Source organism: Erythrolamprus reginae, chromosome 5 (genome assembly GCF_031021105.1).
Source record: "Erythrolamprus reginae isolate rEryReg1 chromosome 5, rEryReg1.hap1, whole genome shotgun sequence".
In the NCBI taxonomy this organism is placed as follows: domain Eukaryota; kingdom Metazoa; phylum Chordata; class Lepidosauria; order Squamata; family Dipsadidae; genus Erythrolamprus; species Erythrolamprus reginae.
Window position 1 is genome coordinate 24,584,438 of NC_091954.1, and position 21,738 is coordinate 24,606,175.

General features: G+C 40.9%; 1 protein-coding gene across 1 annotated transcript in view; it reads left to right on the forward strand.

Annotated features, from left to right (window-relative positions):
• The window catches only part of OIT3 (oncoprotein induced transcript 3), a 62,413-nt gene that overhangs the window by 8,179 nt on the left and 32,496 nt on the right, over positions 1–21,738 (forward strand). The window contains exons 2-5 of the mRNA XM_070752240.1: positions 34–408; positions 10,312–10,422; positions 17,783–17,905; positions 18,948–19,070. Coding sequence (XP_070608341.1) covers positions 34–408; positions 10,312–10,422; positions 17,783–17,905; positions 18,948–19,070 — 732 coding nt within the window. The remainder of the gene's footprint in view (positions 1–33; positions 409–10,311; positions 10,423–17,782; positions 17,906–18,947; positions 19,071–21,738) is intronic.

Sequence of the window (21,738 nt, forward strand, 5' to 3'; positions counted from 1 at the left end):
ATAATGACTAAGTTTTCTCTTCCTGTATTTCAGCTCTTGATCCTTGTTCTGCCTACATCAGTCTGAATGAACCTTGGAGGAACACGGAATTCCAGTTCAATGATTCTACTGACCAGCCTGAATGTGACAGTCATGTGGATGGGGAATGGTATCGCTTTACAGGGATGGCCGGGGATGCCATGCCTACCTTCTGCATTCCTGAGAACCATTGTGGCACCCATGCCCCAATCTGGCTAAATGGCAGCCATCCTGAAGAATCAGAGGGCATTGTCCAAAGGCAGGCCTGTGCAACTTTCAATGGAAACTGCTGCCTCTGGAATACAACTGTTGAAATCAAGGCATGTCCCGGAGGTTATTATGTCTACCACCTAGCCAAGCTCAGTGTCTGCTACCATGCTTACTGTGGACGTAAGTAAGCAAACCTTAATTCCTCTTTCCCACAGGAGAGAATATTTGGAGCTGAGGGGTTTCTGGTCCTCTCTGAGGTGCAGGGGTGGGTTCCAACTTACCTCACCGCTGGCTCACTTCCTCCTGCACTGCTTGGTTGCTGCATAGGTGCATGTGCAGTGCCTAAAACGCGGCAAAAACAGCTTCTACACATGCGCAGAAACCAAAATGTGTGTGAATGTGTGATGGATGATATATGAATGCGTTGTTCATTTTTAATTATGGGGATTTTTATATGTAATGTTATTTAGATTTCTACATGCTGTGAGCGGCCCTGAGTTCCAGGAGAAGGGTGGCATAGAAATCCAATAAATGAACAAACAAACAAACAAACAAACAAATAAATAAATAAATAAAAAGAAAATGGCGGCAGCCACGGACCGGCATTGATAGAACTGGCTCATGACATCATCATCAGTTTATTTCCAGTTCTATAGAACAGATAGGAACCCACCTCTTTCTGGGTGTTGATTGCTGGGGAGAAAGCGTTTTGGTTTTTTTGTTTCCTCTTTAGCTTTTTGATTTTCTCTTTTGAATGGTTTTGAACATCACTCCCTACTAACAGTGATGATGTTACCTAGTTTGGCAATGAAACATCTACAAGAAAGTAACCAAGCTCCGAAAACACTAAGGACCCTACCAATGTCCCCTCTAATTTTTTTCTGGTGTGGGCGGAAAAGTATAGTGTCTGAGTGGCAGTCCCTTTGGGACTGGGCGGCACTCTTTCCCTCTCACTTTTTCCCTCTCGGCTTCTGGGCAGGTTTGAAAAACTCTGAGTTGATGATGATTTTTAAGTGAGCGATTGCTCACTGCTCAGCTTAGAGGGAACTATGGACCCTACACTTAATTATCCTTCTTTGAGCACCGTATAACAAGAGGAATTTCACTTTGGGGGAAAGTATATGCTCCCGTGCATGAATGATACCTCATGATTTCATTTCCCTAAAACAAATAGCAATGGACGTAACTAATTTTGTTCACCCCTTGACATGATTCTTCTCATTGGTAATTGCAATAGCAATAAGAATTGTATACCGCTTCACAATGTTTTACAGCCCTGTCTAAGTGGTTTGCAGAGTCAGCATACAATCTGGATCCTCATTTCTTCGGAGAGGGGTGGCATACAAATCTAAATTATTATTATTATTATTATTATTATTATTATTATTATTATTATTATTATTATTATTATTATTATTATTATTATTTTACTGATCTCAGAAGGATGGAAAGCTGAGTCAACCTTCACCTCTTTGACAATTTGTTCACTAATTATGAGAAATATTGTCTTTTTCAGAATATAAGTGTTCTGTCTGGGTGCCCCCAGACTTCAACACCAACTGAAAAAAGCAGCCAGACCCGCTGGTAAAAAGCAAAGTCACTATATCTTTGAAAACAAACACAGAGAACAAAAACTGTTCTTACAAACTGGAATGCTATGAGGCTTCACAGAAGAGTCATGACGGCCAGACAATACAATAGGCTTCTTGCTGGCACACACACCACTGTAGATAATAAAACCCACACCTCCCCCAAGTTTTCAGCCTCCGAGGCCACAAGCCAGAATCAGAGACGCAAAGGATCGAAGCAAGGTCACAGAACTCCCAAAAGATAACTCTCCACAATACAGGAAGGGCGGGCCTGCCTTTTCACCCTTTTTGAGGAGAACCACACCCAAACCCAGCTGTTGCCTATTAGGGATGGAAATACCTGGCTAATTGTCCCCTTCGTTGGGAGGCCCTTCTCTGCCTCATATCGATGATGGCTTGTGTGTTCTCATCTAAGGATTCCAGGCTACTCGCTGGGGAGAGCTCCCCCCTGGGGGTCTCAGGCTGTTCTCCCTCCTCTTCGTCCTGGCATTCCTCTTCCCCGTCTGCCTGGTCCTCCTCCTCCTCCTGTTCCTCCCCCTCCCCCTCTGAGCATGGAGCCGGCAGATTTCCAGCCGTTCCCTGAGGAGCCTCAGACTGAATCACAACAATAAGGCGCACCTTTTTACCCCTCAAAAGAGGGTGAAAACTTGGATGTTTATTTTTATGTGAAAGGACCGCCCTTTGCTTGCAGCGCCGCTGCGGCGTCCATTTTTGTAAAAATAACAATGTTTATTTTTATGTGAAAGGACGCCGCAGCGGCGCTGCAAGCAAAGGGCGGTCCTTTCACATAAAAATAAACATGTTTATTTTTACATGAAAGGACTGCCCTTTCCTTGCGGCGCCGCTGCAGCGTCCTTTCTCATAAAAATAAATATTTTTATTTTACGTGAAGACCTCCATTTAAAGGAGCTGGGGAATCACTCCCACGAAGAGATTCCAGGGGCGGAGCCTTGATGTCACCGGCAGGTTATTAAGGACGCCAAGGTGATCACTTCCTGGATTCCATGGAATCCAGGAAGTGATCACCTTGGCGTCCTTAGCAACCTGCTGGTAACATCAAAGCTCGGAATGCCGAACACGACCCCGAACTTTGCCCGAAGTTTCAAAAAATTTTGGGTTCGTGTTCAGCATACCGAACACCGCAAAATTCGGTACGGACCCAAATTTTGCAAATTTGGTTCGCCCATCACTACCCCCTACCTCAGGCTGGGTAGCTAGGCAAATGAGTGTCGATCAGCTGTTGAGAAAAGAGGGGGGAGGAAATTGGCCCCTTGCAAGTCCGGCTGGTGCTGGTCTCCCTTCCACTTTCCGAGGAGGAGGAAGAGGATGGGAGTGGGGGATAGTCAGCTGGAGCTGGGCACACAGCTTCATTTCCGCCGGTGGAACTGCATTCCACCTCGTCCTCCCTGCTGCCCACCCATGTATATATCTGTAGCAACAAAATAGCCCTCCTATTCTTTTTCCTCTCTCACTTTCTCCACATGCACACCAGAGGTGGGTTCCTATTAGTTTGGACTGGTTCTATAGAACCATTAGTAAGTTGGTGGCCTGGGCCACTTGAATTGGCAGTGACTCAGACCTGCCATGCCCCTGAGCTGATTCTCTCAGTACCACCATAGGCACTACCATCTTGTTTTTGTTTTTTTGCTTCTGTGCATGTGCAGAAGCTTTTTTTAGTACTGTGCATGAGTGTACATGGTTTGTAACGTGCATGCACCTGCATGGTACATTCCTCAGCGAATCACTAGTAGCAGAATCCGGAACCCATCCCTGATGCAAACAGACATAAACAGCACTCAAAAATACATTGGTAGAGGAGGGGTGGGGTCAATGGCCGCAGCAACATGGGGCTGCCCTCGCTCCATTGAGGGTAGCCCTGAATCCCCACTGTCTGGTGGTCTCGGTTCAGACAAACCGGGCCCGATCCTCCATGGAGGGGAGAAGATGTAGGGGACGCTACCAGGGGCCTGGTTGGGGGTCGGCAAACCTCCACCGGGTGAACCGGCCTGGTCGGCCCAGGCTGCAATGCCTATGTCGACGCTAGCTGTGGACGACAATGCAACGCAGGAGATTGAAAAAGACTGGTAACATCTGGAAAGGGAATAAAAAGCTAAGCATTGGTGAGGTAAAGAACTTTAAGTGGTGTGGTGGTGAGTGCTAAAAGAATTTAAATGGAGTTGTTGGAAGATTTGTTACGATTGGAACCTGAAAAGCCGGAAATAGATTGCAGCGGCTGCTTGTGAATGGAGGCAAACAGCGGCAGCATGATTCAACAAAATGCCTAATATCCTCTCTTCTGTTTGAAGAGCTTTTAAAGGCTGTAAAAGAGATGGATTTTTAGATCGGAGCCGATTTGGTTTTCAGTTGGACTAATGTTTTTTGTCTGAAATTGTTCCCCTTTATTTGCGAGGAAATGACGTGTCGGCTTGGAAGACAATTCGCCATCTTGGATTTGAGAAGTCATCACAGTGAGGAGATTTGGATGTTAACATCGTTATGGAATAAAAGAGATTTTTAGAGTTATTGGATAAGAACTGATTAACAGAATCACATACTTGGAGACAAATATGGAGAAGAACTGGAGTGAGAAGCTGAAACATTAACATTAATGGTATTATTTTAATTAGGAGAAAGGTATTAGGAGAAAGGAATTTGTTAGAGTTATGGACGGACTATTTGGCAAGAGATTATAATCATATGAGCTTGTTTATGGAGGAAGAATTACAGATTTGAAATCTGTTTGTTAATAGTAACATCATGAAGGAATAGAGCTTTTTGAGAGGTTTATATGATAAAAATGTTTTTTAACTATGTTAACTATGTTAAGATGGGAATTATATGAAATATGATGGGTTTAGATCATAAAAAAGTAGAATGTCAGAGGGAATGTATTTCGACTTAGATACTTCATGGTTTGTAAGGGGAATTGATTAATATGAACAAAGATAAATATGTTGCATGTGACGTGAATATAATGACTGTATACAATGAGTTTTTAAAGAACTTTAAGGTATTAAGATATTAAGTTGGAAAATTTGAAATATGGACTTATTTTTGAAATATGGATTTATTCATATAATGAATAGAGGGAGGGATTATGATTTTTATTAACAATGTTCTTGTTTTGGAAGATTCTTGTTAATGACCTTTGGAAATATATGACTATGGAATTATAAGGATTTGTATAGAGGAGAGGAGTGAAGTAAGCGTTTGTAAGAATATTAGAAAATATAAGAATACAGTATATAAGAAATATAAGAAAATAATTTTATGGAATTTAAACCACAAATAACAGAATTTTTAATAGCTATAACTAGCATGAAATAAGTATTGAAAACGCAATGTAATAATGGAATGAACTTAGATGGATAAGAAATGAATTGTTTTCTGATTTAAAATATTTAATAAGGGAATTAAGACTTTCAACTGATTGAAACTTTTTATTTTTAACATGGATGATAAAGAGAATTATCATTGATATATGGTTTAAAGATGATACTTTTATATTATAGAGACTATTGACTATATATTTGAGAGAGTTTTTTGCATTAGATTTTAATATGCAAAAATGGTACGATAATGATGGTGAACATATAAAAAGCTATAATTTAATTCAGAGCAAGAGGGGGAAGCTGTCTTCTTATCTATTGATCAATATATTTAGAATAAGGCACAAAAATTCTGGGTATGCAGCGATAAAAGTAGAATAGGGCATAATAATCTAGCTGGTTATACAGCGATATATTCAGAACTTGATTCCATTGGGTTAAGGAAGGCCCTTCTTTTTTCCTTTAAAAAAATATTTTTTGCATAAAGAAAGAGAAATTGCTTTAACGGTAATTAGGGATTACAGAATATAGTAAACTATAGATAATTAGACTTTAAAATTGTGAAGAGTGTTTTAATTGTTGAATAGATTTAAGATGAGCTAGGATTAAGGAAGGGGAATTCTCTTTTTTAGCTATTGGGATCAACACTTTAGGCTAGGGCATGATGATTCCGCTGGGCATGCAGCGATAAAATTAGATTAGGGCATGAAGATTCAGCTGGGTATACAGCATTACTTATAGAAGTTGACCTCAGTGGGTTATTAAGGGATATTTTTTCCCCTTTTTTCAGCTCTCCTTTTAAAAAATAGGGTAGGGTGATTTTACTGTATTTACATTGATAGGTGATTAGAAAAGGTATTACTATTCTGTTGGGATTGCATTAATATAACTAGAATCTGGATCTGAGGTTTTTTGGATGACCATACAATAATAACATGTCAATAGGATAGGATGAGTGTATCTGATATGGATAAGGGAAAAGGTTAGGACATCCTCTCTGTCTGGTCTTTTTTCCTTTTTTGGAGGATCTTAGTGGAGGGTGCCATATGGAAACATGTGGGGAGGTTAGTGAGAAGAAGAGGAAACTTTTCTTTTTTCTTTTCCTCTTCCTCTTTTTTCGTTCTGTACTGTTCTTTTCTTGTTTTCTCATCTCTATCTGTCATTACTTTAAATTTTAAATTTTCCCTTTTATTCTCTGTAAACTTTTTCTTTGCTTACTCTCTATTCCTTATTTTTACTTTTTTTAACTTTATATTTTTAATCTTTATAATTTTTATTTGTTATACTTCATAATTGTTATTTTTATTTGTTTTTAATTTTTATATAAAGGAGTTTTTTTAATTAGGTTTGTAATTTGACTAATTTGGCAAATTAGTCAAATTATTGGGTTTATTCTTTCCCCCTTGAATACGTCACTGGTTTTTTTAATGTTATTTTAGGGACTTTTTATCAGTAGGAGTTATCTATTTTATTAATAGGTGTTATCTATAAAGGTTATTGATTATATGTGAATGGAAAAGATTTGGAGAAATTTTAATTATTTTAGCCTAATCTTCTAGAGGCATTAAAATTGTGAACAGCTTAAAAGGTGTATTAGCTTTTAGCGTCTTTGTATAACTTAAGAAAACTGAGCAGCTATTGTTATCCAGATGTCAAAAGTAAAGGAGGCAGTATTGGACTTGCAGACCATAATTTTTTAAAATTGGCCTATTGTAAGCAACTTGTTGGTGTTGGTATGGTTTTTTACTGTATTGTGATTGGAGAGAACAATAAAAAAAATCTTTGCCATAAATACATTGGTGTTATCAAGAATGGTCTTCATTGGCCTCAGGTTCAGACTACAATGGCTTTTCATATATAGCTGACACAACCCCTGCCCCAAACTAAATTTTTAAAAAATAAAATAAAGCATAGGTGCTAATTTCCTTGAGAAAGCAGTCTATGACTTGCCGATTTAGCTCTGCATTCTCGGGCAATGTAGTTAATAGCTATTCATTGCATTGCTCATCGACCTTTACAGCTTATAACAGAGAAATCATTTTAGTAATGTATCTCGTCTGGAAAATCTGCTGGGTGCATTCTAGTCAGCTGAAGAAATTGAACTCAAGGCTTCCTCTCTGAGCTGTTTGAAATATCTGATATTTTCTGCTGTGGCATCTTTTTTCTTTGAATATCTTTTGCACAAATTAGACCAGTTCCTTGTGATTTTTAGAGGACAGTCATACCCTTTCTTTGGGGAAAGGTTTTGGACTGTCCAAAATTTGGGCTGTTGGATTTTGGACCCCCTCCTTCTTTTTAGCAGTCCCTCAGATATTGAGACACTGCTAGCAGGACTAGAGGGTGACATGAAAGCAGTGTTCCAATATCTAAGGAGTGGCTACAAAGAAGAAAGGGGCCAACCTATTATCCAAGTAACCTGAATTAAGTGATAGAAGCTAATCAAGGAGAAAGCAACCTAGAACTAAGGAGAAATTTCCTGGCAGTGAGAACAATTAACCAGTGGAACGACTTGCCTTCAGAAGTTGTGGGTGCTCCATCACTGGAGGTTTTTTAAAAGAGATTGGGGCAGCCCTTTGTCTGAAATTTTATAGGCGTACCGGTAGCGCTGGCGGTGGGCAGCCTCTCAGGGAGGGTGATAAATGCTTGGAATACACTACCTTGGTTTCTTCCCCAAACCCCCAAAACTTTAACCTTTAGACTATCTACAGTCGACATCTCCCCATTTCTGCCTATCGTCCCTGTCCTATTGTCTTCATTTATCCATATTTTTCTTTGCTTATGTTATATTTATACAAATAACTACTATCCTGTACATGTTTGACAAATAAAATAAAATAATAAATAAATACGGTAAATAAATAAATAAATAAACAAATAAATAAATGAACAAACAAAGAAACAAACAAAGAAATAAATAAATAAATAAATAAAAATAAATAAATATTCATTATCTCTTGTATGCAGCTGTGAGAGTAATCATGGGCTTTCCCAAATATGCCCATGTTACACCAACACTCCGCAGTCTGCATTGGTTGCCGATCAGTTTCCGGTCACAATTCAAAGTGTTGGTTATGACCTATAAAGCCCTTCATGGCACCGGACCAGACTATCTCAGAGACCGCCTTCTGTTGCACAAATCCCAGCGACCAGTTAGGTCACACAGAGTGGGTCTTCTTCAGGTCCCATCAACTAAACAATGTCGCTTGGCGGGACCCAGGGGAAGAGCCTTCTCTGTGGTGGCCCCGGCCCTCTGGAACCAACTCCCCCCAGAGATTAGAATTGCTCCCACCCTCCTTGCCTTTCGTAAGCTTCTTAAAACCCACCTCTGCCGCCAGGCATGGGGGAACTGAGACACTCTTTCCCCCTAGGCCTTTACAAATTTATGCATGGTATGTCTGTATGTATGTCTTCGGAGAGGGGCGGCATACAAATCCAAGTAATAAATAAATAAATAAATAAATGTTTGTTTTTACAATAAGGGTTTTCAACTGTTTTAATATTGGATTGTCATATGCTGTTTTACTACTGTTGTTAGCCGCCCCGAGTCTATGGAGAGGGGCGGCATACAAATCCAATAAAATCAAAATCAAATCAAACCTCTTAATTTTAGGCTGTACTCCTCCCTTACCTCAATTTATATCTTTACTCATCTTTTTTTCTGATCTCTTTTCCTGTATCCTATCTCCCTTTCAACTTTATTGGTCATTTTTAAAAATTTTAATTCATTCTCCATATTGAAACAAATTCTAATCTCATCACTACACTTCCATCTGTTAGTTAATAACATTCCCAATTCCCAATATAGAATGATAAAGAAAGAAAGAACCCTTCATTATCTAAAATCTCTACAACAAAAAATACAATTTATAAATTATATAATCTTATATAAGGCTCTAGATTACCTGTATCTTTGTGTATGTATTTATGGCTGATCACATTTGTGGGTATCTTAATGGAGAGATTTTATCCTATAAACAAAATTGGGAGATTATTGCTAATTTGTTAAATAGTTCTAAGACAATAACAAATGCCTTTGAAAATTAATCAAAAATATATTGAATTAGCAGAATGAGCTACAATTTCAGAAAACCGAGGAAGAAAATATATGAACTTTATGACATCTCCAAATGAGTATCCACCTGACCTTGGAAAATGCTTTATTTCCTTTTTTCTTGGAGGATAAACTATTGATTTTTTTCCTTCTGGTTCAAAGACTTATCAAACTGACTTATAAAACAGTTACAAATCAATAACATCAAAGTTTTGCAGGCATGTACAGTCTTTTCACATTATAGCATTTAGATCTTAACAGTTCTACAGGGACACCAGACAACTTGGTGCTAATGTGCCCTAATACATCTCCCTTGGTCTCCTTTCTGCCATTCTTTTTTAAAAAAAGTTTATTTTCATGAGAGAGAGGATGAGCGAAAGAGGGAGAGACAGAGAGGGAGGGAGAGAGGATGAGAGGAAGAGAGACAGAGAGGGGGGAGAGGGGAGAGAGAGGATGAGAGGATGAGATTTATTTATTTTATTTATTTATTCGACTTTTATGCCGCCCAATTCCGAAGGACTCAGGGTGGCTTACAAAATAATAATACAAATACAAAAGATACAAAGCAAATGATAATATATATCATTCTGAATTTGAGGAATTATCTCAGCTGGCAGATAAAACGGACTGAATTTTAAAGCTATTATTTGCAGTAGAACTCATCACTGTATTGTTATGTGACATAAGAATTAATGCATATATGTAGTCCTCAATATATGACCAGAATTGGGACTAGACATTCTTTCGCTTACCAAAATGTTTGTTAATTGAGTCCAATATTTTTTTCTATGGCTGTTAACCAAATTATTGCAGTTGTTAAGTGAATTGTGTGGTTGTTTCCCCATTTGCTTCTTGAAAGCTGGCTTGCAAATGATGATCATATGACCATAGAATGAGGCAACTGTCATGAATACATATCAGTTTTTGCCCAGATTTTAATCACATGAGCAGGGGGATACTCCTTCCTCCTCCTGTTTTCCCCACAACAACAACTCTTCAATGTGAGTTAGGCTGAGAAAGAGAGAGTAACTAGCTCTTGATTTAAGCCCAACTAATTTAATTAACCCAGTCAGTTAACCTGCTTTTCTATTAACTTTCCTTTGTCATTCTGCAGATTTCTATGATATCTGTGATGTGGTTGATTGTCGAGGTTCCTGTTTGGACACTGGAGATTGCATTTGTTCCTTGGGGACAATTATGGGACCAGATGGACAGACTTGTCTTGGTAAGAAGCCTCTACACTAGGAGTGTCAAATTCAAATTCATTGACAGGTTTATCAGGGTTGTGTCTGACTTTGGAGAGACCGGGGTGGGGGGTATGACCAGGGTGGGCATGGCCAGAAAAATGTCACTCATGTCAGGAGACGCCTGTGGGGGCCCGAGCTCTGTGCCAGCAAAAATGGACTCCAGAGTTCTGTTTTCAGCTGGGACAAACTCCTGCAACCCTCTGCCAGTGAAAATGGAGCTCAAGAGGGTCACATGTGGCCCACCGGAGCTCCATTTTTGGTGGCACAAGTGTTACGGGCCAGTCTTTTGCTGTTTCCAAAGCTGCCCTGTAGGCCATATCTAAGCACTCTGAGGGCAGAATCCAGCTCCCGGATTTTGAGTTTGACACTCCTGGTCTACACAAAAAATTATGAGAACTGAAAGTAAAATACCAAGTCGGGGTAAAAATCTGAGGTGGGGAAAATGTAAAAGTTGCCTGTGGATTGCTCCACTTTTCTTAAGTGATAAGGGGTGGGGGAGGAAGTAATTATTATCACTGTGAAAAGGAACTAACTTTCATTTTAAGTGTCATCTTCTCATCATTCCCACCCATGCAAACTGATCTCTCAAAAAGCAATTAGAAACGGAAACCTAATTACATACTAATTCCGAATGAACTCATCTTCAGGAAATGACTTGGAGCTCTTCCAGCTAATATGTACAAGCTTCAGTTTCACCTGATAAATCTTTCTGAGTAAAAACAAGAGTATTGGGACGTTGATTACATTTTAGCTGCATGCTCTAATGGAATAACAGAAGTGGAAGGAACCTTTGAGGTTTTCAGGTTCAACCCTCTGCACCAGCAGGAGACCCTAAACCAGTGATGGCGAACCTATGGCCCGGGTGCTACAGGTGGCGTGTGGAGCCATATCTGCTGGCACACGAGTCGTTGCCCTAGCTCAGCTCCAATGTGCATGTGTATGCTGGCCAGCTGATTTTTGGCTCACAGAGAGGCTCTGGGAAGATATATTTTGCTTCCAGAGAGCTTCTGGGAGGATGGGGGAGGGCGTTTTTACCATCCCATGGCACCAGATAAGCGTTTGGAGCCTGGGAAGGGCAAAACATGAGCCTACTGGTCCAACCAAAAGTTGGGAAACAGGCCCTTTCCGGCATCCAGAGGGCCCTTGGGAGGTGGGGGAAGCTGTTTTCACTCTTCCCAGGCATTGAATTATGTGTGTGAGCACTCGTGCATGTGCAATAGAGCATGGGCATGCTCTTTTGGCACCCAAGGAAAAAATGGTTCGCCATCACTGCCCTAAATCATTCAAAATGTCTGTCCAAATGTCTGTGTTAAAAGCCTCCAATGGTGGAGCACCCAGAACTTCTGAAGGCAAGCTCTTCCACTAGTTAATTGTTCTCACAATCCAGAAATTTTTCTTTAGTTCTAGGCTGCTTCTCTCAGTTACTTGGCTTCTTGTCCTGCCTTCTGGTGCTTCAATAAATAGATTGGCCTCTTCTTCTTTGTGGCAGCCCTTCAAATATTGGAACACTGCTATCATGTCACCATCAGACCAGACATGCCCAATTCCTGCAACTGTTCTTCATATGTTTTAGCCTCCAGCCTCCTAATCATCTTTGTTGCTCTTTTCTGCATTCTTTCCAGAGACTCAAGTTCTTTTCTTATACTGTAATACAGTGAGTAAAACTGCATGATTATGGGACTGGAAGCTAAAACATGAAGAACAATCAGAGGAATTGGGTATATCTAGTGAAAAGAAGGACTAAGGGTGACATGATAGCAGTCTTCCAATGTTTGAGGGGCTATCACAGACAAGGAGATCAAGCTATTTTCCAAAGCACCTGAAAGCAGGACTAGAAGCAATGGATGAGTAGTGGGTTTCAATTATTTTCACTAATGGTTCGCTTATTGGGAGTGGGCCCGAGCACAAGTGGTGGGTTGTTTTGGACCAGTTTGCATGAGCCGGTGGCGGAAATTTGGCCACCTTCACCAAACTGGTAGTGATGGCCACCTTGCCACCCCCCTGAACTCTTTGCAGCTGAAAAAGAATCCTTTGTGCATGCACAAAGGCTTCTGCGCATGTGCAGAGGGTTAGTACCAGGATGTGACACACACACTTCTGAACCGGTAGGGAAGGTAAGAGAAACCCACCACTGGTGGGCACGCACAGAAGCTTCTGCACTTACACAGAGACATCCAGGTGGGTGGTGGGATCTCCTGGAGCTGCTACAAGTTCGCCTGATGTGGGGTGAACTGGTAACAACCCACCACTGTGATTGATGGAAACTAAGCAAGAAGAAAGCCAACCTAGAACTAAGGAGAGATTTCCTGACAATTAAAGCAATTAACCAGTGGAAAGATTTGCCTTCAGACATTGTGTGTCATTGCTGGAGTAGAAGACTTCCAAGGTCTCTTCTAATTCTGTTTTTCTGTTAATCTCTCCAAAGCAGTATCCCATTGTATTTAACCAAAGCAAGGCTGATACAAAAAAAAAAGTCAGTTGCAGGTAAAGGGGGGAGTTAAATTCCATCCAAACTTTGTTTTAATTAGATTTTTAGTTTTGACAGCTGTGCCAATACTTTTTAATTTGTGAAGTTGTAGCAAGGACAGCCAGAGAGGGTAATCTCCAATGCAACACCACTTGGTAATCTAATCAATTGCCACAAGTCAGAAAGCAGCTGCATCACTATTCGGCTTTAAATTATGTTTCAGAATAATCAGACTCATGGACAATATACCATGATGTGTTAAATGTGTGAAGAGCATTCAGATGAGATGCTTCATAAAGCATGAATTTCACCTTTACAAGCAAATATTCTGTTTTTATCTGTATTTGCCCATCCACACAAAAGCCCTTTAGAAAGTCCATTATAAGTTTCCTTTGATCATCCGATTTGTTGCACTTCACCATCAAAATCTGATTCTTTTTAATGTGTGTGAATCCCCCATGCAACACAAACACACACACACACACACACACACACTGTGGCCTCAAAGCAATGCCCACCTCCTGCTCAGCACTGTGGGGCAGATCACACAAGTTCACAACACATCATCTAAGTCAGGAAAAAAACTAGCACGTTAGAGAAGGGCAAGGAAGTGATGCAGGAACTTTAGAAGTCCTTCTTATTTCTAGGTTGAAACTCTCCTTGATCAGTTTTCATCCATTATTCCTTGTCTGGCTTTCGGGTGGAAAATAGTTTGACCCCCTCTTCTCTATGATAGCCCCTCAAATATTGGAACACTGTTATCATGTCTCCCCTGGTCCTTCTTTTCAGTATATTAGCCATGCCCAGTTCCTGCAATGGTTCTTCATATTATTTAGCCTCCAGCCCCTTAATCATCACTGTTGCTCTTCTCTTCAACTTCCCTGCCATCAGCTATTATTAATGGTCAGAAAAAATAGGAACCAAAATAGTGTGACATATAACTTTCAGCTGTCTAGATTTTGTTCAAATATAAGAAAAAGTTTTTTGATAGTAAAATTGGTACACAGTGGAAAGGTTTACCTATAGGTGCTATGAGTTCTCCAATACTGGATGTTTTTAAGAAGAGGCTGAACAACTGCCATTCATTGATGGCTTAATTGGCTTTCCCTGCACGTTTTAGAGATTGGGACGAGATGGTCCTTGTGGTTCCTTCCAACTCCACAACTCTCTGATTTTACAAGTTGTATTCATGCAACTTACAGTACTAAGCTTGAATTATGTTCACTCTAAGTACTTAATGTGTTATGTGAATTCATCCTAAATAGAATAGAATTAGATTAGATTAGATTAGATTAGAACATAATGCAATAGAACTCTTTATTGGCCAAGTATGATTGGACGCACAAGGAATTTGTCATTGGTGCATTTGCTCTCACTGTACATAAAATAGAAGATACATTTGTCAAGAATAATGAGGTACAGCACTTAATGATTGTCATAGGGAAGAAATAAGCAATCAGGAAACAATCAATATTAATATAAATCTTAATGATACAAGCAACAAGTTACAGTCATATAGTCATAAGTGAGAGGAGAAGGGGATAGGAACTGTATCAGGAATATTAGATATCTGGACAGGAAAAGGAGGGCACAGAAATAGGAAAGGAGGACAAATTTGAGGTAGAGGAAAGGAGGACACACTAACTTTCTTGGCCTCCTGGACAAAAATTACAGTGAAAATCAAGCCAAAGTGTTCTGGGGCTTACATATACATGAAATTACTTTAATTTTAAGGGTATGGTTGCAAGACAAGATGTTTCACTGAATGATACAAATACAGGCATGAAGAGCTCAGTAAACTGATTTAGCATGATTGTGTTAGTTCATAGCCTGTTGGTGGCAACATTAGCAGAGCCTCTCTTTGTTAATATATATATATATATATATATGTGTGGTTTTACTGGATAGAAAGTAGAGCTTCAAAGAGGGTGGAACTTTGCACATTATTCAACCGGACAGAAGAGACAAGGTTGTTGACTTTGTGTTCTTCTATCATCCCTGTCTAAAGTGAACATCCCAAGTCCTTCTAATGATGCGGCTCATTCATCTTTCCAATTACTTTGCTTAGCTGTGAATAACAATATTTCAAGCATGGTCAGACTTTTCTTCCCCTTGTCCTAGCCATTAAGCACTTCTTGTTTCCTAGTTGAGGAACTCAATGGAAGGCAGATTGGTAGCAATTGTTTTTTGAATTAGGCCCGACTGATTTCATAGACATGTTATTAATTATACTTAAGCCTGAACTGTAGCTATCATACACAATTTACTCCCAAATTTCCGCAGATAAGCAAGAAAGTTGTTGTGTGAGTTTTGCCTCATTTTACAATCTTTTAGCCGCAGTTATTAAGTGAACTGATGTAACATGGTTCGATTAATCTGGCTTCCCCATTGACTTTGCTTGTCAAAAGGTCACAGAAAATGATCACATGATCCTGGGGACATTGCCACCAGGTGGGGGTTCCACTTACCGGCTGCCACCGATATGCCCTCCAAGATTGTCGTGGGCACGTATGTGTCTGGCATGCACATGCCCGTTGGTGGGAGATTTGGCTTCTGCCAAATCTCATGTGAGGATGCTCTTGCACACAAGATTTTGGTGATTTTTGGCAATTTCTTTGCTTCCACGCAAAGCAAAAATATGCCAAAAATTGCCAAAATCGTGCCTGAGAGAGGTTCTCACATGCAAGAGCATGCTCACATGATATTTCACTTGCTGCACATATGCAGAAGCCAAATCTTGTGCATGGATGCATTGGGGGCATAAAGATGCATGAGCATCTCAATTTCCGCCATCAGAACCCCGATCCCAGCTATACCAGCTGCAAACCATTACTGATTGTAACCATCTTAACTATTGGCCAGTTGGCAAGTGCCATTGTAACTTTGAACCTTCACTAAATGAATGGTTGTAAGTTAAGGACTATCTATATTGAAGTAATTGAACACATTATCTTTATTCACAGACAATGAATGGGACACAGAAAGCTGTTTTTCATTTGTGAACATTTGAGTCTATTCCAAACACCCAAATGCTAGCTGTTCATATTGGAGGAAGCTTTGTCAATGCTTCTTAATTAAAAATTGATTTCTCATGTCAAATCATGCAAATTGTGATGCAATGCCAACAGACCTTGGGAACATAAGGGAAGCAACGGGACAGTCACATGCAGGAACAGAACCCATTCTACAAACAATTCTTGAGTCTGGGTCAGGGGAATGCCTCAGAAGAGACATAGAGCATCTAAATTGCTCTCAATATACTGTAGGTTGAGCAAGAGAATTACTCTGATGGTTTTCAAGAAAGATCTAGCAAGAAAGATCTCAGACATTCAAGTACCATATTTTTCAGGGTATAAGACGCACCTTTTATCCCTCCAAAAGAGGGTGAAAATCTGGGCGTGTCTTATACTCTGAATGTAGCCCTGCCCAGCCTCTCAAGGTTTCAGGGGCTGAAAAAAGCCTCTGAAAGGGAGCTTCAGAATAAAGACCTCTGAAAAGGAGCTTCAGACTCTGAAATGGAACTTCAGAAAAAAACCCTCTGAAATGGAGGCTTCAGAGGCAGAAAAAAAGTAAGGAGCAGAGCTCACAACCAATGAACCCGTTGCTAAAATTCACCTCTCGTAACAACTGATTGGAGGTATTCTGGGAAGCCAACACCCCCTGTCAGCTTTTTTCTTATTTTCCTCCCACAAAACTAAGGTGTGTCTTATAGTCTGAAAAATATGGTAGGCCTTTTCTTATGTATTCACCAGCCTTAGAGGGCTCAACACAAATGGAGTCATTGACTTTTGTACTCTTGTACAAAAATATCAAGATTACAGACACAAAGCATGCCCATCTAACTTTCAAGGATGCTGACAAAAATAGTGGCCAGTTGCTTGAGGCCGGCCAGCAGTTGTGGTGGACTGGGTAACACTGTGACCGCCAGTTAAGCAGTAGGGAGCCGGGGAATCATGCGAGTGAGTGCAATCCCCCGGCATGCCCTGCGCTGGGCACGGGCATGACGTAGATGGAGGGCAGGGAGGCAAGCCATAATATGAAAGGCAGGCTCATCACTCTCCGCCCTCTTCTTCTGCAGCTCATTGTCATGGTTGCAGGTACCTACCCGCTCTTCCCTTATCCCAGTGTGACTAGTTGGTCGCCTGCGTGGGCCGAGTAGGAATTTTTTACGTCCGCAATGCATTTAAGTTCAGCTGTTTTTTTTGCCTACTCCACACTGGGAGTGGATGTGGAGTGGTTAGGGGGTGCCAGCAGGGTCGTTTCACTAGGGTAGGTCAATTGGTTTTAATCCCTTTGGTCACAGTGGAAGGCGGTTTGGGGCAGAAAAAGGAGCTAACAGCAACTGTGTGGTCTCCTTTGGGACCCCTATTGGAATGTGATGGGCTGCCCCTCAACATAAACTCAAAGTCAACCTGTCCCGGGTGATTGGGGAGGGGGTGCCCTGGTGACATGCCAGGTGGAGCCTTCCCACATGCATCGGGCATGGCTAAGCGCAAGGAAGGTCAAAGCTAAGGCCAGGTTCATGGCCAAGGCCAAGGCCAAGGTCAAGGCTTTATTCCTTTGCTCAGCAAGGAGCTTTGCCCTAGTTTCCCAGGAATGTTGAATGTGATTTCCGCCCAATTTTCTTTGCCTCCATAGGTCCTGATTTAATAAATAAAGTGACCCTTAAATCCCGGCTCCATGGTCCGTATGTTTACTCTGGCATCCATCGCAACTCCACCCAACAAATACAGTTCTTTCAAACTGACAGCCTAAAAACAGCATTACTGCATGTTTCCATCTAGCATACATGTTCTACAGTCCAGTTCTTAGCTGCATTTAAGTTGCTGTTGCTGTTAAGTTGGAAGTCTTTCACTCATGTTTCCTTGTAGATGAAAATGAATGCGAAAGGAATAATGGAGGCTGCAGTGAATTTTGTATTAACCTAAAGAACTCCTATCGCTGTGAATGTGGAGTTGGACGGGTCCTGGGGCCAGATGGAAAGACTTGTGAAGGTAAGGAAATGTCTTAGGATTACCAGCTGAATGTTTGTGCCTGACTAGTAGATTGATGTAATTAATGTGCTTTAAGATTCATGAGGGAAAGGTCCAAAGTGCCAGAAAATATCGTAGAATCAGTGGTTGTGTTTGAAGGAAGGGGAAGGGAAGGGGAGAGTGGAGGGGGAGGGGAAGGGGAAGGAAGGGGAAAGGAAGGGGAGGAAAGAGAAGAGGAGGAGAGGAGAGAGGGAATGAAAGTAGAGAGGAGGGGGAAGATAAAAGAGGGGGGAGGGGAGGAAGGCAGGGGAAAGGAAGGGGAGGAAAAGAGAAAAAGGAAGAGAAGGAGATGAAAGTAGAGGGGAGGGGGGAGAGAGGAGAGAGAGAAAGGAAAAGAGAAGGGAAAGGAAAAGGGAGGGGATGGGGAGGGGAGGCAAGGGAAGGGGGGGATATCATGGCAGCTATCTCCTTTTTCAGGCTCCACCCCAGAACAGGTATTATTAGCAAGCCAGTGGGGTTTTTTTTTAGTGCTGAGTCGTGGGTGGGAAAAATTGTATAGACAGGTATACATCTTCATCTAACTGAACCTTGTATTGAAAGCCCAGAATTCACAAATAGGGTTGAGCATAAATCCAAAGAGCCGTTTTCTTGGTGGAAGCTTCAATTAAGGTGAACTCCTTCCACAAAGTAGACACCCAGCTAAGGAGAATCTGCTTCGTGAGCTTATTAGACCTTCTGTTTCTAGTTCCTTCACACACTTTATCTTTCTGAGGCTTAATGGAACAGCCCTGAAACACCAGCTGTCTGTTCTCTGGGCTTTCTACAACTCTCATTAATTTCAATGCAGAGATTCCTGAAACCTCCACAGATCTTTGCCCAATACAATTAAGAGAACAATGGAGCATTTAGACAGTTTAAATGACTTTGTAGTGCATGAATATAATCCCCCCTCATGTTTACTTGATCCTATAGCCCCATTCAATATGAGCAGAGAAAGAACATGTTTGCAGAGGCAATGCTAGGTGAGGAAAGGTTATTTGTCTACTCATTATTTCTCCCTTAGAAATTGAAGGGTGTTACAACAACAATGGTGGCTGCAGCCATAGTTGCAACATGTTGGAAACCAACTATCAGTGTGAATGCCCACGAGGTCTTGTTTTGTCAGAAGACAACCACAGCTGCCAAGGTACAAAAGGAAAAGGGGATGTGGCTGGTCTAGGGTAATTTGTTAATTTGTTTATTTGGTAGATGTATAGCCTGATTTTGCTTCCGGAAGCAAAGGCCCTGAAGTATCTGAACCTAAAGTTCTGTAGTAATTATTGTGACATAGCTATATTAACTCTGTGCCCTATCCAATCAGCGTGGACACACATTTTGAAAAGATTGAATTGGAACATAGGCTTAATCTGCAGGTTATCCCCCTTATGCTATGTATTACCAGCCAGCCCAGAACTTGTAATCTGGTCCCTCTGGAGAGTTTTGAGTTCCCACCAGTCTTAGCCACAACCTATGAAATTTGGCAGGCAATGGCTTGATGGCTTCCTAAGAATGGTAGAAATGGTTGTCTAACATACATTTAGCCACATGAGCCCCAGCCACTTGTCAGCTCCAACAGAATCGCCCTTCTCCAGATCCCGTCAACTAGACGAATGCTGGCTGTGGAATTCTGGGAGTTGAAGTCCAGATATCTCCAAGTTGCCAAGGTTGGGAAACACTGAACTAGACAATGTTGCTTGGCAGGGCCTAATGGAAAAGCCTTCTCTGTGGGGGCCCTGGCCCTCTGGAAATCAGCTCCCTCCAGAGATTCATAATGCCCCCACCCTCCTTGCTTTTCGTAAGAGTTTGAAAACACATTTGTGCTGACAGGGCTAGGGACACTAATAATCAGCCCCTGCCTATGTATATTGAATGGAATGTATGCTGGTGGATTAGAAATGACTATTTTTAAATTAAATTGGGGTTTTAGACTGTTTTTAGTTATTATTGGATTTATTTATTTATTTGGACTTGTATGGATTTCAGAATTGTATTGTTTTTCATATGCTGTAAGCCGCCCCAAGTCCTGGAAGAGGGGCGGGATATAATTCCAAATAATAATAATAATAATAATAATAATAATAATAATAATAATAATAATAATCCCCACTGATGGGTATGCCGTGTCATGGTAGTGGGGCTTGTGTGCTTCAATGAAGCTGAAAGCTGTGCCGGTGGTAGTGTAAACTACTGGTAGGTCTAACCTTGTTGGAGTAGTCAAAGCAGAGGAGCCAGACTAAACGTACCTAACCCATTTAAACTAATGGAGAGACAAAACAAAAAGAAGTCCATACTAGCTCGGTCGTCGCCCAGGATAAAAAGGACCACAGTGGCTGCTGTGGAACCTGGGCAGCCATCGACAAATGAGCTACAGGAACAAAACAAACAAAGCTTATAAATCAAAAAGCGGCAGAATTTCTCAATGTCAGAGAATCGTACAATCATGAAGTGTTATTACAACTCGGAGCCTGAAAAACATGGATATCAAAGACGGATGTACCAATTATGGAAACAAGAACATTCAGACTCAAAAATAACAGAACTTTGACTGGCCGATCAGCGACGACTCATAATCAAGAACCAAATGTTCAGTGAAGTCGAATTAGAAGAAATACAGAAAATTTGTAAAATAGAAACACCAAAATCTGATCTGGCACCAGTAGAAGCTCCAATAAGATCTGGAGTCACTGCACAACTGGAACCCGATGAAAACTTGGAAAGACAGCAAGAAGCTGCAGATGAGACACTAGGCACTATGACTCAAAGGCAGCAAGAACTGAAGGACCAAATACTTGTTCATGCAGGGTCCAATGCAGAGCGAAAGAGACTGCCAGCCTTAAAAAACATAAGCAAGAAACGACTTGTCCCACTGATGGAAGATATTAACTCTGCACTTGCAACTGTCAATGTAACTTCAATTGAAGAATTGAATCAGCTTGCCTACAGTACAGCTGTGATAGTAACTGAAGAACTAGGGTTACTGCAATAGAAACCAATTGGAAAACCAACTGGAAAACCAAAATGGAAAATCCGACTAGAACTGAAAATTAAAAGCTTGACATCAGATGCAAGTAACTTGAAGAACATTAAGGAGCAGAAACTGAACAATCAGAAGATCAAAGACTATTTTACAAAAAAGTACTGGCTTAGTATAAGAAAGATTGAGGAAACTATGGAAATTGTAAAGCAGCGACAGCCAGGAAAATTGAGCGATATGAAGCTAGGATCACCCAGTACAGGCAGAATCAAACATTTCAATCCAACCAGAGGCAATTCTACCAGAGCCTGCATCAGCAAACAGATAAAAAAATTGAAAAGCCAGAGATGAAAATAACAACCAAGTTCTGGAAAGATCTCTGGGAGGTCGAAAAGGACTGTAACAAAACTGCTGGGTGGATAAAGGAGTTTGAGAAAAAATTCTCAAAGAGCAATATGCAGCAGCTGGAAATAACACCTGAAATGATTGCAAAAAGAGTGAAGAAAGTAAAGAACTGGACATCCCCTGGCACTGATCAGGTGCATGGTTTTTGGCTGAAATACCTGACCAGCCTGCATGCAAAAATGGCCGAATTGTTCAACAAAATGCTGCAGACAGGAAATATCAGTGAATGGCTTACAACTGGCAGAACATATTTAATACAGAAAGATGCAGCGAAAGGAGCCATACCAGGAAACTACGGGCCAATAACATGTTTGCCGACCATGCTCAAACTGCTGACAGGTATCATAGCTGACAGAATTCAGGACTACCTAGAAGAAAATGACATCATGCCAGTGGAGCAAAAGGGCAATAAAAGACGAAGCAAAGGTACGAAAGA